Source organism: Gopherus evgoodei, chromosome 4, assembly GCF_007399415.2.
Source record: "Gopherus evgoodei ecotype Sinaloan lineage chromosome 4, rGopEvg1_v1.p, whole genome shotgun sequence".
Lineage (NCBI taxonomy): Eukaryota > Metazoa > Chordata > Testudines > Testudinidae > Gopherus > Gopherus evgoodei.
In genome coordinates, this window is record NC_044325.1 from 96,251,769 (window position 1) to 96,271,202 (window position 19,434).

At 38.7% G+C, this 19,434-nt stretch overlaps 1 protein-coding gene across 1 annotated transcript in view; it reads right to left on the bottom strand.

The window, feature by feature from the left end:
• Positions 1-9,159: 9,159 nt before the first annotated feature.
• Positions 9,160-19,434, bottom strand: part of WT1 (WT1 transcription factor) — a 136,176-nt gene continuing 125,901 nt past the window's right edge. The window contains 5 exon segments of the mRNA XM_030560276.1: positions 9,160-10,428; positions 10,430-10,443; positions 13,782-13,853; positions 13,856-13,873; positions 15,328-15,417. Of these exon segments, the coding sequence (XP_030416136.1) occupies positions 10,321-10,428; positions 10,430-10,443; positions 13,782-13,853; positions 13,856-13,873; positions 15,328-15,417 (302 nt within the window). The 3' untranslated portion in view covers positions 9,160-10,320.

The following is a 19,434-nucleotide window of genomic DNA, read 5'->3' on the forward strand; positions in this document are numbered from 1 at the left end:
TTGTACTATGTTTAAACTACAGTACAATACATTTATTAACACACTGATACCTCATCATAACGGCTAAAATGACAGTTCTCAAAATAAATTCACATGGTTAATTCTGTAATGCGTAGTCTTGCTTTTAGTGTTTGTTAACTCACAAAATTCACTGATTTGCAGTAGGATTCTCCAATTACCATCAATACAAAGTTCCAACAAATTAATATGCCCAAAGGTGTGTAGTTTTCTAACTCCCATTGATTTCAATGGGACATGGGCACCTAAATACCTTTGGGGATCTAGGCTTGTGTAGTCATATGAGGGGCTGTTGTCCAGGTTATAGGCACTTATTAATATAAATGATGCATCTCATGTTAATCATTTTAAGTTTTCAGCACAATCAACTTTGAATCTGAGTGTGGCATATTTCAGTTTAATAATCATCACTGGGGTACTAAATGGTTCAAGAATTACATTGGACTATGGAGTATTTCACTATTAGGATCACGTGTTTGAGTTAGCCCAGGCTAATAGTAAAGAACTTTGGTTACATCTGATGGATGATCAGCGATTAGTTGCAGTAAGTATTGTGGTTTCAGTCCAGCTCCTAGGTGACAACATGATCAGCACACACAACCACTGCATCTGCAGATTACACTTGTTGGCAGCCTAAGCACGGAGGCCAAAGACGGCCTACTATCTCTCCCCACTAAAAATGAACTTTCCAGAACAGAGCTGAGGCACATCAGTAAAGCACTGCAGTGAAACTTACACTGTTACTAGCTGTTTCCTACTGTGCTATGGATAAATAAAGAGCGCCATTCCTGAAGGCTGGCAACTTTCAAGAGCACTGATTTAACTCAAACGTTTTTCCATGTGTTTAGATTGCATAGAAGAAACCCTCCTGTAGTTATTCAGCTTTAGAAAACTGGAAATTTCAGAAGACATAACTATTAGACAGCTCTGGCTCAAGTGAGAACCAAGAGGTTAACAAAACTCTAATCACGTGTTGCCATCAAGCAGCAGAGAGTAGCAAATGTACTGGACATACATAGGTGATAAAGCTGATAAGAAAGATGACAAAATTAAGAAAATAAAGAACGCTGTTCTAAGATTTATAGGTCCCGCTAAAGCAGGAGCAAAATAATGATAAACACTGATAAAAGAAACGGGGCATCAGCCATATAAACACACAGGAACTTCAATGCTTCTGTATAGTACTATGACACTGATTTGTTTACATCAGTATTGACCTTTTGCTCCCAAAGAAGTTTATTAACCATCTTGGCCTTCTTTTGTATTGCTTTACTCATCAAGAGAAAGTTGTACAGGGTTGATCTGATGAATGGCTTTTTCAGAAAGTCAAGTTATCCTTGACTAGATGCAGATGGCCCAGTAAAAAATGAATACTGCCAGCAGACATTGTCTTTATCAGTTGTAAAAGGTCAGCAGGGACTAGACTTCCTCATCTCTGGCTAGAGAAACATAGCCTTCTGTTTCAGCACCCTATCACATATTGTCCTAATGAATTCTTGTAACACACTGCAGCCCAGATAAATATGCTTATATAATGTTTTTGGCCAGTCTGGGGCATGGTACAGAATTGACACAAGTGTTTGGATTCTGCCTAAAGCGACATCAGGAATTTATACAGCTTAGAATATTAGACTGTTAGTGTTTGTCCTGGTGATGACCCTCTATCATAAAATGTGGTTCATGTTCCCCAAAGTGTCTTCATATGGGGGAAGTCTGCATCACACTTATGCTGAACTCCCCATAGCTCAATCACAAGAGGGTGAGAAATCAAATCAGTCACTAGGAGGTTCCATTCATTCCAAGGACAGCACAAAAGATTAAAGATATGTTTTCAAAGAGGTGCACAGGATTAATGGGTTGTATTCCATTTCAGTCAGTGCAAATCATGATGCTAAGCCACTCTAAAGTGCTTTGAAATGGTCACATGGCCCCATACCTCATATTGTTCCTTCTAAAAGAAGCAACACTAATCTTCATCTCTTTCCATCTCAGAATAACTGAAGGATTGCAAGACATACTTAGAATGTAAACTCCTTGGGAAGGGATTTTTTTTTTTTATATGCACGCAGCATCTAGCACAGTGGGGCTACCAGATCCTTGCTTTTGTCTTCTAGGCAACACCAAATATCAATAAACAACCAACATATTTAAAATTTGGTCTGTGTAACTACCAAATAAATTCCAATTTTATAATATTTCATTATTAATTAATAATAAGCATTCAAGCTCAGGCTGCTGAATGTGTTATACAATATCATGCAGCTCTGATTCTTCCATTGTAAGAGGCGTAACTTTCTGTTTCAAGTTAGTAAATTCCTCCATGTGTTAAGAGATGATTGAGTTTCCTGTATGTACATTGTATTCCCAGTAATGTGTAATAGTTCATAAAGTGAATAAGTCATCTAGGTTGAGCATCTAGTAGCTAAAAGGTTTTATACATAAGTAAGAACATTTTAACTTTTTGCTAGTCTAAAATTAGTTCTTTGCTAGGCTGGGTTACTTACCTTTTGATGGATTAAAATCTTCCATTGGTGCCTCATATGATATACTTTTAGCATGCAGCCAGGCCTATCATTTAATTTACAGGCTTCAGTGATTTAAAAGAGACTTTCACCAGGCAGAAATACACTGAAACTAGTGCAATTATTATAGTACTAGTAGTTGCCCAAGGGCATATTTAGTTTTTCCAGGAGGACCTGAGACAGAAATTTTTGAGGAAGAGAATTAGTGTCATGCTTTTTTAAATGTTATCTCTCAACATTTCATTCATATTGTACACAATGAACATAGTCAATGAGAAATAGCCTAAACATTTAAACAAAATAAAACAAAACCAGTACTATCTCTCTCCTTTTATTCCTGGGTACTTCTTGGCTCCATTATAACAATATCTGGGCACCTCACCATATTAATGCTTTTCCCCTCACAATGGCCTCCTGGGAGGTAGGGAAGTTCTTCTTGTTCAATCCTCTAGTACTACATCAAGCACTATGTTGACCCAGGGGAATGACAGGCAGATTTGTATTAGATTTATCTGGAAACTTACTCTCTTAAACCATTCTGTTTAGTCAGTGACATTAGTGAGTATTGTCTGTCTAGTACTGCTTCAACATGTTGTGTAGTGTAGTGATTACTGCTGTGCAAAACTTCAGTTAATCAAATGTCAACAACGTGTTACAGATTTGTGTACAGTAACGTGTACAGATTACTGTTACATCAGATGAAAAACAATGATGTAACAGTATTAAGATATTTGGCATTCTGTTACCAGAAAAAATCTCTCTTTGAAGCTATATTTTTATTCAAGTATTTCAGTTCCTTTAAAAAACAAACAAACAAACTCTTTGCATACCACAGTTAAAAAGAAATATTAGCTTACCTTTCCTTGAGAGTCAGTGAAGTCCAGCACATTGAGTACAGAACTGGGGAGAAGGGGGTCAGCTCTGCCACTGATTTGCTGTGTGACCTTTGTCTAGTCATTTAATCTCTCTGTGAGTCACTTTCCTCACTGGTATAACAGGGAGAATACCTACCTTTATAAAGTCCTTTGAAAAATACAAAGGAGAATTATATTTTTGAATATTCCCCTTTGTTATTACATTGTAATAATATACCTCTTAGAAGATTTCTTCATTCTGTTTAAAACAATTAGCTGTGATACAACTCAGAATAGCTTACTGCTGACATTTTGTAGCAACAGATTGATAGCTATGATGTGAAATTGGAAACGCAAATGATGAGAGGAAAGATGGCTTTGAGGTGATGGCATGGGACTGGAAATCAAAGAGATGTGTCCAATTCTGGATGACACTCTTCCAGTATGAATTTAGGCAAGTCATTAAAGGCCAGATTTTCCGTGGGATATTGAGCATTTTTAAAAGTCGGGCCATTAAACACTGTGAAAAACAAAAATAATCTTTTCATTCTCCAATGTTTTGTCTGTCTTGTCTATTCTGACTGTAAGCTCTTAGGGGCAAGGACTGTCTCTTACTAGGTTATTGGACAGTGCTTACCTTGTGAATGAGTCCCTGATAGTAACTCTAGGTGAAACTGTAATACAAATAACAATAAGTTCAAAATTAATAGATGTCATGTTAACAGAGGTCCTGAGTACTCACGGTCTTTTTTTTGGGAGGAAGGGGATTTGTTGTCTTCTTTTGAAGGAGGTAAGTTACCATTTCTGCTTTGGTCAAATTTCAATTCCAAATTCAATATTGGGTAAAATTCCAATACTGCATTCTGCTTAACTAAATGTACTTACCCCTAACAACTGGATGTGCTATTCCTGATGTAACCATTTTAGAGTGCTGCTGTCTCTGAGAGACTGTTGCTGCACTTAATGATCAGTCATTAACACCAGGATTAAACTATGCCCCCACTTACGTCAATGGGAGTTTTGCCATAATTTCTAGTGGGAGCAGGTGCAGACCTGTTTACAATGTGGTTTGGGACCCTTTGGATTGAAATTATGTTAGAAGATGATAATCTTATAAAGAGTATTTCTTGAACTTTGAAACATGTAATGGGCATTTTCTAGTTCAGGAGTAGGTAACCTATGGCATGCATGCCAAAGGCAGCACATGAGCTGATTTTCAGTGGCACTCACACTACCCGGGTCCTGGCCACCGGTCCGGGGGGGCTCTGCATTTAATTTCATTTAAATGAAGCTTCTTAAACATTTAAAACAACCTTATTTACTTTACATACAATAATAATTTAGTTATATATTATAGATTTATAGAAAGAGACCTTCTAAAAACATTAAAATGTATTACTGGCACTTGAAACCTTAAATTAGAGTGAATAAATGGAGACTCGGCACACCACTTCTGAAAGGTTGCCGACCCCGTTCTAGTTCATAGTGCTCTTTCCTGTCCTGCAGACATTCTTAGTTGTTTAAGAAAGTTAATATGCTACAATAAGAGGGTATTTCTATTCGCTCCCCACATCATGGATGAAGAAGCTAACAAAGACCCACTGCCTGGGTAGAAATTCTTCACCAAGTCTGTGCTTTCATGCTAACTTCTTGTAGTGAGTCTGCCATAAGCATTGCATTAACGAGGCTGCAGGCAGCAATAATGAGCAGGGCTGCTGATAGCATACAAATTCCTGTCTGTGAGACTCATCTTCCCTCAAACCATTCGGCATTTATTTTCCGTCTTCACATTTTTTGAATGTATGTGAGGCTCCGCCAGGAGATCCGATAGACTTCCTCCAGCTACTTTACAGAACTCCTGCACACTCACAGGCACACTATGAATATAGAGCCACTTGGCCCACCAAGCCTGTCCTCCAAGTTTATATCAATTCTCCCCCCTGTTTTGTCACCATATCCTTCAATCCCCCTCTCTCCCCTATTAAAGTGTCTTGCTGTCTCTTAAACTCACTTTCCCATTTGCTTCTTTGACCTCACATGGCAACTTATCCTTGTATTATGATTTGGGGTGAAATAGCTCTGGCTGCATTCCTGGTTTTCCTCTTAATTGTCTAATTTTTAGATGGTCTATTGTGGTTGGGATTTTTCTTAATTTTATTATCTACTCATCACTATTGTGACAGTTTCCATTATTATCAAACTCCTTGCCAGTTCTAACTTCTTTCACATCTTCTATCTTGAAAAGTTTCTCTTTTATAAACTAAGGTCAATCCCCTGGGTCTTGACAACCTATATATATATATTCATAGGGCCAGATTCTCTGACCCACTAATGCCCATTTTGTGCTGCATAAGCAATGCAAAGTTGCCTTAAGCGAGCCGGAAATGACCAGTGGAAGATTCCCACTGTGCAGGAGAATTCCCCACAGTAGAACACTGGTAGAGTCAGCTCCACTACATCCTGAGCCAGCATCTTCTCTCGCCTCTGCTCTCCCCCCCCCCAGGACCCGTGACATAATGGGAAGAAGGCAAGCACATTGGGGCAGGCATGGCCAGTTTAGGGAGGACTGACTACTCCCAGTCATCCACTGGCAATTTCCCTGAGGGTTGTTCTTGTGCAGCCCTAATTTGTACAAGGCTCAGGCATCCCTGAATCTGGGAGCTGCAACCAGCTCCTGTGTGCCCACCCGCTAAACCCTGCCAATGTGCAGCTTGACTAGCCTGTTGAACAAGAGTCTAATATGTTTGACCCAGCCCAGCAAGCCGTCTTTGACACACTCACATTGGTTCCTGTTTGAAGGCAGTATGCTGAATATAGTTGGCAAGATGAGGTTTAATTAATGCCTATTCAGGAGAAAACACCTTTGTTCAAAGTACAGACCTCTATCTCCAGGCCTCAGTTGTCTTTTTAAGGCTGGTTGGTAGAGGAATGAAGTCAGTTCTACTGGCATCCTAAAACAGATAGAGATGATTGTAGGACCATCTAAAATACACACACTTTATCTGGCCCAAAGTGAGACATGCAAATAGCTATAAACTCATTCCTCACTACTGTCTCTTTCAGATGGATGTAACTAGGACTACAGGCTAGATTATTCAGAATTGTACTCTAGTCCCAGCAAAATAAAAACTTCTTTGTACCTCATCTTGATTTACCATAGCCCATAGCCTGAAAGAATAAGATGCTACCCAAAAATATGATAGTGTGATTAAATAACGGGACATTTTAAGTTATTCTTGTCAAAAAGAAAGGCCATTTAGCCTGTATTCAGCTGTCTTCAAAAAGATTTACGTGATCCCTGGATCTCAGCAAATGAAATAAGAAAAGGAGAGACTAGGCTGTTTACCCACTATCTGTGTAGAGTTTGCATCATAATGCAACCAAATAAATGGAATGGCAGTTGAATTGTGAATCTATTTTATGTAAGGGATATAGATCTACCTCACCCACCTTGTCTCTCTCCAATATCCTGGGACCAACATGGCTACAACAACACTGCATACCTTATGTAAGTAACACGCTACTATATGGTGGATGGCTCCTTTTTCTTCCAGGAGTTACTGAAGCTACATAGCAGGAATGCTAACTAAGTACAGTACAATTCATAGAAAATGGTTCAAAATAATACAATCAGTGTTTTTCAGTTTTAAGAGCACAAGGCAGACGCAGACAAGATTTTCTCAATTAATTGTAGCACTGACAAGTTTCCAGAGACCTCAGGCCACATATTACATGCCTAAATATAGACTACAGCCTCCCTGCTGCCCATCTTTCCTATAGAGGGCTGACTGCAGACATGTACCATGAGCAGTTTCCGTGTGGGCTCAGGACGGTAGCACTGCATGCTTTAAGTAGTGGTGTTTGTGGACTACATTTGGACAATTCAATTAGTAAAGCACCACAGTAAAGAGTACATATCTGACCATCTTAGAACAAGATGCGATCAGAGGAAAGGACATAAAAGTCCTCTTTTTGAAAAGACTGTAAGAAGACTAGAAATAAAAAAACAGTGCAAATTTAAACACTATTCTCATTGCAGTCTGAATGTTGCGATATGGTGAACGTCATAGGTTACTGTACCAAGGGCACTTTCATAGAAAAGTGGCTCACAGTCAAAACACAAAGGAACAGATATTCAGCCCACCCCATCAAACCAGCCTTCATTTTTTGCTTATGCAGTTATGTATCCTTCTATTATTATTGCCCTGCAATTCACTACAGGAGGAAAGCTGTGGACACACCTCTTTTCTGGACACTGAAAGTCTGGGCCATGTTGTACTGTAGTTTTGGTTGCATTTCAGGGATATAGTTTTATTTATGTTTGACTAATGCAGGCATAACTTGAGGTTGGATTTTTTGTTTTGTTTATAGCATAAACACATCTGGCAGATCTCTTTTTGGGTGCAGACTAAAAAACAACCTGTTTTGTACTCAGAGAACACTATTGGGTAAATCAGAGAACATTCTTTCTAATGCTTAATGTTGCCAGAGGACAAGGTGGGGCTGTTTTATTTATTTAATACTGCATAGTTTTACACCCACCATTCGCTCCAAATATGTGATGTTTGCCACACATATTATGTGTTTCTCCAGAGAGATGTGGTCTTTTGGCAGCAAAAGATAAAAACTGACTGATATAAAACTAGTCACAGTACCTTAACAGTAATTAACTATGATAGGGCCGCCCAGAGGATTCAGGGGGCCTGGGGCAACGCGGGGGAGCTATGGCACTTGTACTCACCTGGCAGCGGTCCAGGTCTTTTGGAGCATTTTGGCGGCAGTGGGCCCTTCAGTGCTGCCGAAGGCCTGGAGCTACTGAAGGCCCCCCTGCCTCCAAAATGCCGGCCGAAGACCCGGACCACCGCTAAGCCAGGGCTCACAGGGCACCTGTGGGGTCCAAGGCCCGGGGCAAATTGCCCCACTTGCCCCCCCCCCAGGCAGCCCTGAACAATGATGCAATATCCATGTGAAAGAGAAAACTTAAAGAATTAACTTAAGTTTTCTTGTGGATGCAGCTGCCAAAAGCTTAACCTAACATAGCTAGAGTGCCATTGTGTTGCATTAAAGAGAGAAAAAAAATCTTGGAAAGATTAAAAAATAGTTAATGTAAAGGGAAGTAGGATACAATAATTTTACAAGGTCAAAATCTCAGCCTGATGGCACCAAATCAGGTTGTATTATTTACAAAATAAAAATCATGCCAGATGACAAAGTAACCATTATTTTTGTCCTCATTTTCACACTCCACCTTCTAGAAAAGAATGAGTGGTTTTTTTCAACCTGCTCAACTGATTTAGTGCACCACAGTTGTAATTTAAGTCTTACTTGGTATCCAGCCTATGACCTCCTAAGCTAAAAAGGTATTCATGCAAACTACTACATGTGATTCTATAGAAGGCAATATTTTCTGTTTCAAAGATTTTTTACTAAGCTGTAGTGTTTTCACTCATATTGTGTTGGTCTAACCCACTAAAAGACAAACTACTGTAAGAAGAAAAAAAATAAAGATTGAAGCAACTGTTTTATAACATATGAAACCTGATACTGTTTTCTGTTTCCAGTACAATTCCCCAGTGAGATGGATAAATTGTGGTCAAGACCTGGACAGGTTAACTAGTGGTCATCAATGCTGGTGGTACCTTTATATACAAAAAAATGGAAACTATTGGACATGGCATGTGAAATCTAATACCAGCCATGAAACAAGACAGCTGTTGGACTCATTTTTTTTCTCTTTGAAGGGGCTTTAATTGAAAGCTTGGTGAAAAATGCAGGTTACATTCTTAGTGTTATTGATAATTGTAACAGCAACAACATCAGAACAGTGATGCATCTAATATTTATACACATTCTAATTTTAATTGTCTAAGAGCAATACATTATCAGATATATATACACACACACACACACACAATTTCAAGCAATTAATAGGAAATAATAAACCCCTCCTCCCAAAACCCTGAAACAATATATTTCCTCACACTAATGTCTCTTTTCACATATACTTGACGAAGAGTCTTTTTAAGTTACTTATCTGTTAATGGAGATCCTGGACCAGCCCCATTTAAGTTCAGTTTTAAGTTTATACAGCTTGCTAACCACATAACCAGTGTGGTTTACATTGTAAACAAATCCCAAATGTCCTACAATGACTGGAATCCGCTTGGGGTAAGAAGAAGATCTGTGCATCTCATGATGGAATAAATTTAAACCAGTACAAAAAAAAAAAAAGATTTAACAGAGAAAATACAGTTTGGGGGGATCAATGCTATAATGTTAAAAGCAAGTTAACTTAATTGTAAGATTCTCATTTTCTGCACAAAGTGGTACTGCTTCATCTAACTTAGCAGCTCTAGAAACTGTGGGGGGGGGTTAAGTTGATTTTTGAAATTCAAATCAGACCTTACATTTTAAAAATTGCCTTTAGCAGTAGAAGTACAAAGCTTACCAAAAATGTCTCAGGCATGTTTTTTTGGAGTGTGTGGTTGTATTAGAAATTGGAAACTAACCATATGCACATATGCAGTAAGCACAGAGCTACCTTAGCAGACATGCACACATGCCCTACGCATGGTTGACTGAATGAGGTACAATGAATTTGCACCTGGAAAAGTTCAAGTAGAAATAAAAATTGAAAGCTTTTTAGAGAAAAACCCATCAAAAGTAACTATAGTTCATAGTAATATTTGAACTATAACAGTCTTGTCATTCCATAACAACGTACAAAAAACCCACTTAACATTGAATGAGATTTTTTTTTAAGTCCAAATGGATGACAAAACTGAACAGAATCCTCCGGTTTAGTTAACTTGTCTCAACTGGTAGCGAAGACAGCCGTAGCTTTCCTAAAGAGGTGGTCAAGGATGATGGAAATTTTGCAGGTAGTTCATATTGTCCCATCTGGTTTATTTGTTTGTTTGAATTGTCTAAAGGGCCAACTGAAGTTTAGTCATGTTCCTCTGGTGCATGTTGTGATGACGGACTAATTCATCGGATCTGGCAAATTTTTTTTGACAGCTGGGCCATCTACAGCCTGAATGGTTTTTCACCTGGTTAACAAAAACACCCATTGTTTACTGGCATAGAGATGGATTGAAACATTTACCATTTATTTCTGTTTCTTTATAACTCTTTCAATAGGAAACTAACTATGGGCCAAATCTATAGGTACTGAATGCCCTCAACTCCCATTCACTTCAGTGCTCAGTGCTTTGCAAGACCAGGCCCTAAATGAGGGCATTTCTCACTTGACCCACATTTTAAAGATGCCCTTTTAAGATTAAGCTGAACATTTGCAACAGCACATTCCTGAAGGAAGCACATGGGCCTAGCACACAGTGGTTATTCTTTAAAGCCTGATCTAATGCCCATGGAAGTCACTCATTTCCAGTGACTTCAATAGGCTCTGTCAAGCCATCAGTCATTTCAGTGACTTCAATAGGCTCTATCAAGCCATCTCAGTGAAAACCTAATGAGCTGGGTAAGAAGAGGTCTATGAAGCTTAGCCTCATGCTTAGCAAACAGGTTCACAAAGCTCCTCACTGCTCTCCAAGCCAAGCAGACCTTCACATAGCCCACTGAGAAGAAAGAATGGGAAATTATTGGAGGCCCAGAATGCTCCATATTTTCCTAGCACTCCCCTAAGTAAATCAATAATCAAAAAACCAAACAGATACCACATAGAAAAATATCCTTTCTGCACTTTTAGCAATTCTTCAATTTACCACAGCATGCAAATGCAAGTAGCAAGTCACATTCTGAAAGCGCAGGAGTGCTGGAGGAATGTCCTCAGCAGCTCAGAGCAGGCATAGGTCAGAACAGAATTGGAAATTTATTCTTCTAGATTTGTATCATTAGTAGTATAAACTTGGATTTTCTATTTGTTTGTTTGTCTTTCTAAGTACGTACAGGTCTGTTTCTGGAGCCTGAAGTCATCTGTGCTTGGCTGGCTAGAGATCCAGCATTCTCCAATTCAATATATTCTGGGGTTGGCATGAGCTTTCCAAACTACCACTACCCCACCTGCCTCCATGGCTCACTTTTTGTGCAGATCATTTCAAAACATCCAGATTCACACTCAGGGAAATTTGGATTGTGGTGAAGTTTTGTCTTGTGTAGGTTTGTGTTTTTGTTTTTTTTTCCTCAAAAAAGCAGTGAAATATATACATAAAGGGGTTTTGAAGGCTATTAGCTTAAAAAATACTTGACAACCTCTGATTATTACAAAAAGGTATCAAAGGTTTAAAAGAGATGAACTTGTCGAATTACTAAAAAATCATAAACTTATATAAGTGAGAGTCACTCCATCAGTTCTCAGCAGCACTGGCCAAATCATCCTCATTGATGTGAATTATCATTATGGGCTAGATTGTAGCTTTGCCACAAACCCTGCATACAAAGCATCATGTAATTGTACCTGCCTCAGAACAAATCTGCTTCTCCCATTGCTTCAGCCCTATACTGGGTGCAGATTATTTTCCCTTTCAATGCTGGATCAGCTGCACTATCCTGCACCCTGGGGAGACAGTCAAAGCTCTGCCATCTGCTGCCTGTCTGCTCAGGAGGAGGACTAGCAGTCATGTGGGGAAATACAGGAAGTAAGGTGGCGCTTCCTCATTCACCTGTGCAGATATTACAGGCTGTCTTCCCTGCCAAAACAATTGTGCTTTTTAGAGTTAGATGGCTAACTCAATTAGCCACCTCACCATAAAATCACCTGGAGAGACAAGGCACCTGTAATTTCTGCCTTGATGTAGCTAGTCAAGGTCACTCAAGTAGGGTGCTATGTACTGACCTCAGCTAGCTACATGGAAGGAATAAACTACCTGTGCACCATAGCTCTGTTGATATAGATCCCTGAGGAGACATCTTGAATTATCTATCTTGCTGTAAAAACCCTCTTATTTTGGCAGTGAAGACACAGGTCCAGCTCACATTGTGGTTATAAGATGGTAGGGCCACAGGCTCTAGTATTTGCTTGAGTCATGTGACTTAGTCCTCTCAGGCACAGAACAGAGCTTGTGGCCTTGTCTTCACTAGGGGGGAAAAAAGGCGTTTTCTTAACTTGAGTTAGCTAACATGAGGTAAAATCCTAGTGAAAATAGGCAGTTCGTAGTTTTCATATGTTGACAGTTTGAGGTAAAACCTACACTCCCCCATGGCCTTTAACGCAATCTACTAATTTGTGTGAAAATGACACACTGTCTTGTCTTCAGAATACACCTTTTTTCCTAGAGAAGATGCACCCAATTTCAGGCCAAGTTCACACTGTATCAGCAGGCATATACCAGGGGTTAAAACTGTGCCCTTTACCATTTGCAGACAATAAAAGTGTAGACAACGAAAGACACACCACATTGTCTTAAGCTTTCTTTTGGATGCAGCCTGGAAAGTGCCAGTATTCTACAGGCGAATAGTTCTAATTTTTGTAAATTTTTTTTTAAAATCTTAAATATGAAAATTTTGTGGGAGGGAACGGAAGAGAAAAAGTCCTTATCCTGGTTGGGAGAGTAGGACTTTCTACAAGTCCTTGTCTCGCAGTGTGGAGGCATATTTCAAAGCTTGAGACCATTATGAATAGCACTAAGGTATCTAATAATATTGAACTCTAGAAAGGCAGTTGTTTATTGGCAAGATATCCTGATTTTCATATAATAAGTTAGTAGATCAAATTGTTCGGCTAAGAACGGTGCAAATATAATTCTAAAATTATTCCCAGAACATGAGGTTCAAGTTAAAATGCTATGAAAAGGATCTATTGTAATTTCATTGTTATGTTTCCTGAAATGTTCCTTGGACATTTTGGCATGTTTTTATTTTAGGTTTTGTGCGTGTGGCTCTTTAGTGTTGGTGAAAGCTGCTGTCTTTATCCTCAGGAGAGATTACAGTGATGCCAGCTTCCCCAAGATACCTTACATTAGGCCTCAGCCCTGACCTAGAGGGGCAATGAGTAGAGATTAGAGGATCCTTTAACTCCACAGCCCCTCTGCTGAGGCTGGCACTAAATGGCCTCTTTGTGGGCAGTTGTGGGGATGATAGTTTATGCACAGTGGATGTTTGTGGACTGAGATCACTAAAGCCATTTCACAAAAGCTGACAAAATACATTATGCCGAACTGATATGTCCTAAAAGTATGAAGTACCCAGGAGTAACATTTTCCAAAGCACCTAAGTAACACAGGAGCCTACGTGCTATTTTGAAAAGTGATTTGGGCATCTAGGAGCCAAGTCACACTGAAAGTCAATGGGACTCAGGCTCCTAAGTCACTTGGGCACTTTTGAAAAATGTAGCCCAGGTTTAAAGACTCCTGCTAAACATCTAAATCACAGTAAATTTATTTAGTTAAAATAAATAATGAAATATAAATGTGAAGAAAAGTTTACGCACTTGTTTTACCTGTATGAGTCCTGGTATGAGTCTTCAGATGATCAGATCTGGAGAACTTTCTCTGACAGGTTTACACTGGAAGGGTTTCACACCTAAACAGATAAAACAAATCTATTCCTGTATTCCAACAACTTTTGGAAGGATCAGGGAGATCAATTATTTTTTGAATGATCAAAATGCTTGAATTTTTTAAATAGTTCCTGTAACAACTCCTCCCCAGCTGCCCGCCTACAGGTCTCAAAGATCATTAATCAGGCTTCTGCACAACTTACCCTTTCATAACCCTATCTTTCGCCTACAGACCAGTTAACACTTTCAGGTATAAAGCGTCCCAGCTGCAGCCAGTGTAAGCAAGCACTAATCTCAGGATTCAAAATATGAAAAGTCATGATCAAGAAAAGCTCTGCAAAGTTATTAATTTGTTGGTTCCTGTGGTTGGTACCTCTGGCATTCCACCTCAAGCTTTATGTACTTGGATTCAATTTGGTAAAACCAGATTGAAAAAAATCCACCTGATAAGTTTTATTAACAATGTATATCGTACATGGGTTCTTAAGGATTTGTTCAACTCAGAAAACCTACCATGGGATTGTAAAAAATGTATATTATATTAGGGGAAAAAATTAAGTGAAGCCATATAACAGTCTCAAAAACATCCCTCCTCACCCTAAAAGAGCCACTACTGAGCATTCTGATTAAAGGTTTGCAAGACACAAAGCAAGTTTACATGAACTGCTAGTTTTTATGAAAGATTCCTCTCATTTCAGGTTTCATTATAGAAAGTTTCACACAGCTGAAGTCCATCATATTTCTCCTACTACTCTTAAGGGCCAAACTGTCTTCCTTAGGATAAAAACTGAACAAACAGACTTTGTATAAGGAACCTTGTAATATTCTGCAGTCCAGAGTCAGGCCACTGAGCCATTCATAATTGCTACAACATTCTCCACCCTGTAGCCAAGGAGTGCTTCCTGTTCAGAGTTTTTGGCCAGCGTAGTGACATGCTTAAAGTCAACAGGATTTAAGCACATGTTCACAGTTAAGCACATGCCTAAGTGTGGGATTGGATCCGGATGCAGAGCAGTGCTCTGTAGGATGCAGTGGGTGTGGTGTACACTTCATCATCTGCTCCTCCTTTCTGCACAGCAAACACATGGTAGTTCCATTGTCTTTTGAGCCTCACACATGGGTGAGTGCAGGTTTTTCCCTAACATATTTAAATCATAAGCATCACTGCAGTATTAACTGCATTAATTGTTTTTAAATTATTACTTTTGTCAGATTACTAGGAGATGGTTTTATTTTGTTTAATCATTTCTTGTTCAAAAGAGATAATATTTCCCATCCCATGCACGTCACTCCAGAGAGCAGAATGTTTCATTTTGAGAGTTTTGTTATAAGTTTGCAGAATCCAAAAGCTCAATTATTGAGGCATACATTTGTGATTCTGAAATGCTAGTAAAAAATCATCACCCTGGAGTCCAACTAAGGATGAATCTTCTTGCTAAGACAAATGTTAGAGAGGAGAGAGCTACAGCCAACAAACCTGTGTGTCGTCTTTGGTGTCGTTTGAGTTGGTCTGAACGAGAGAACCTTCGCTCACAGTCCTTAAAGTCGCATTGGTATGGTTTCTCACCTTAAGAGAACAAAGATTTCATTAGAAAGGTATTGCTGAATTCGAAAACATGTCAGCTTCATGTTTAATGAGTCTCTTCATTTATAAAATGTGCTATACTAAAAGGCTAGGGCTTCTTCTCACATATTTTTTAAAGTTAATGGGCCAGATTCTCAGCTGATTCAAATATATATAGCTTGAAGTCAATGGAGCTATGCAGATTTACACCAGCTGAGGATCTAGCACAATTCATTTACCTTAGTTAAATTTGATCTTGAATCAGTTTGTTCTAAAAAGGGGTAAAAATAGATTAAAATTACAAAAACTGAACCCAAGTTGCATGAACATTTATTCCAACATTGACATTATTCTATTATTTGACAATAAAAACAGCAATGTGTCTTTTCCCCCTGAAGACCATATTCCAACCCCTTCTACAATTTTCACAAAGTGAAAGATTTACAAATTGCTGTAAACTGTATTTGAAGGGGAAAAAATTAAACCCAAAACATTAAAGATTGGCAAATTTTTATCTGGTGTAAGTGTGTAAAAATTGGCAACATTCAATCCTGGAATAAAGCACATTTCTCCTCCAAAATGTCTATTCCTTCACTTCCCTTAAGCACCATGAAAAGCAGTATTTCACATGCAAACACCTTCCTCACCCAGGTCTATGAAATCCTTGAGAGCCTCATACAAAAATTATCTCAACTTTTCCTATATGTTTTGTGCATCTCTATTCAGAACCCTAGAACTCAGCCTGCCTGGGACCAATGGTGATATGCTGGCCTTAAAAATAAAATAAATAATAAATGTCTCACATTCATACAGCACCTTTCATCACAAAGAGCTTGACAACGCATCTAAGCATACAAACAATATAGAAATGCAGCCATTTCAGGAGAAGAGAGTGGAAACCAATTGGAATACAGCACACTGTGTAATAGTGGGGCAAGTTAAAATTGTGACCAGCACAGAAGGGCTAACTTAATCTTACTGACATAGGATTTTTAAGGCCTGATTCTCATTTACACTAAGGCCTTTTTACACCACTCTGGCATGCTAGAAGGGTACAAAATACATACATTATATTTACACCCACTATAAGGCCCTTTTACAATGCCAGAATGGAGCCATTTAACATGTATGCAGAGCAGGATGACACTGGTTTTTAAATACTTCATATGAAAGTTCTACACACAGTAAACTGCATGGAACTTGGTTTTTTCTGCTTTGGAAGGATGAGGTGTACAACAAAGACCCAAAATGAAGGCATTAAAGAAATAAGGAGTTTGAAATGAAGTGAGGTAGATTTTTTAAAAATGTATGAAGTTCCCAAACACCTGAATTTCAAGATTCAGTATTTGTGATGTTAGTTCATAATAATAGCAGAGAAATAATAATAATAATAGCAGAGGTTTCTGTTAGCCACATTTGAATCTAGAATGAGTGCTGTATATTCTGAGGCACAGAGGAGGCATATGCTAAGATATTATGTTTATATTGCATGTGATCTACGAAAGTGAATTGACCCCTTTACAGAATACATTTTATTGCAATTACAGTGTTAGGACAGTTAGAAATGGTCTATGATTTAAGGGGACATAGCAATTTCTACTTGAAAATATTTATCTTTGTAGCTTATCCTTACTCTTTTTAAAAATTACAGAGTTAATATTTTGCTATCATTTTTGTATTATGAACTTATGATTTGGGCTTAAAACATAATGTGACTCATTCTAGGATGAGTCACATTCCGATCTCAGCAAAACTTTTGCAAATGTGTAACTTTGTTTATATTAACAATGAGGAGTCCGGTGGCACCTTCAAGGCTAACAATTTATTTAGGCATAAGCTTTCATGCATCTGAAGAAGTGGGTTTTTTACCCATGAAAGCTTATGCCCAAATAAATCTGTTAGCTTTTAAGGTACCACCGGAATCCTTGTTGTTTTTGTAGGTACAGACTAACATGGCTACCACTCTGATATTTGTTTATATTAATGAAGATTTACAGTGGTGTAGCAAAGATCAGAATTTTCACCACATTTAACATCTGTATAAAAACCTTTATAACTTCCTGTGGCAGATACCCAAAGGAGTTTACTGACTCTTAAACCTAGGCATAAGCTATTCCATATCTGTTCAGTTTAATTTATTTATGTAAATTATTACATTTGCCACAAGTGTTTAAAATGGTTCCTTATACTTTGACCACAAGAACTTCCGCAGAAATGCCTACTTCTAGGAAACTACTTACTTTCAAGAGATTCAGCCATTTGACAGATTTAAGAGACTGAATGTCAGTGGAATAGAATGCAGTGACAGGATGATTGTCTCCTAATTGCAATATAAATGCAGAAGATTTTTAATTAGACATTTGAATAGAACAGTGTAACAGGCTTGAAGGCATCTACTTTGAAAACAAAGGACCTTTATTTTGTTTTACAAATGATCTACTCGCCTGAGAACTCTGATGCCTTTTTCAGACTACCTTATCAGCAACCTTCTTCTGCTGGAGCCAGAGTTGCTCATTTGCATTCAGATTTGTTTGGACAGAATTGTTATGCAATTTAACCATTAGAAGCCAGTTTGTAGATTAAAGCCATTTTAAAAAAATTAATTAAAACTATTTTTGATTAGAATAAGGAAAATGTCAACCAAAGCACACATGGGGGTCAGTCAATCCAGCAAACTGACACAAAACAGTGTGTTGAAATTGAGTGTAAAAGGAAGGGGAGTGAGATTTGGAGAGGATCCAGAATTTCTCTCTCTTCCATTCTTCTTGGGCTTCAGCAGGAGCCTAATTAAATGCCCACTGAAGTCAGTGGAGATACATACTGACTTGAATAAGCATCAGAACAAGCATCCGATTAGTAAAAGTGTACTGGGTGTTCAACACTAAACACTCAGTGGATTCTCTAAACCAGTGGTTCTCAAACTTTAGCAACCCAAGGACCTCTATTTTGATTTAAAAATTTTCACAGACCCCCTAAGTCCCTCACTCAGCCTGAGGCCTGCCCCCACTCCTCCCCTTCCGTGAAGGCCCTACCTCTGCCCCACCTCTTCCCGCTTCTCCCCCTCCCTCCCAGCACCTCCTGCACATTGCTGAACAGCTGTTCCCTGGTGTGCAGGAGGAGTTAAGAGAGGGAGGGGAAGGAGTTGATCAGCATGGCCAGCAGACCCCTGGAGTGCCCTCATGGACCCCCGGGCATCACGACCCCAGTTTGAGAAACACTGCTCTAAACTGCTTAGCAAAAAGCTTTCTTCTTTAGCAAAAAGATTTCTTCTTTCCCAGGGCTCATTGCGGGCATCCCAGGTTAGAGCTAAAGCTTCCAGGTTTGAGGAACACTCAAACAATATTTCCTATATGACAAAAACATAACAGAAAGGAGATGAAGATCAAACTGTACCTGCCCTTTGCCCTTTCCTTGCTCAGTTTTTCGCTATCATTTCCATTTCAGTACTAACAAGAACATAAAGGCTGACCATAATGCAAGATAAAGCTTTAGACATGGGGGAACAGAAAGAGAGTTCACTATGAAACCATTTCTTCTTTACAATTAAAAACTCAAATTGCACTTTAACTTTAGGTTTAAAGCACTGCAAACATAAGACAAATCTGAGCTGGCATGGTTCTGGATTGTGCTTTTTTTTTTCCATTGGAGTCTTAAATATATGTCAGTGTACTTATTCAAAATGGGCCAAATTACACCATTGTAAATGTAAGGCAACTTCTTTGAAACCAATGCAGTTACTCCAGATTTACCCAAATATATGCAAGAGCAGAATTTAGACCCACTTTCCTATAAGTGCACAATATTGACCCATAATGCTTTCATTCGAGTAGACTTTTGGTGGAGGAGTTCTGGAATGGGGACGTGGGCTAGTGCTAAGACTAAAACATTGAGTAGCTGAAGTTTTGCCTTCCGCTCAGAGACAGCAAGTTTTACAGAGAAAGAATCTGAGGCAGGTCTATTCCCAGTTTTGTGCCAATCTAATTAAATTAGTTTTTATACTGATTCTGTTAAACTGGTGCA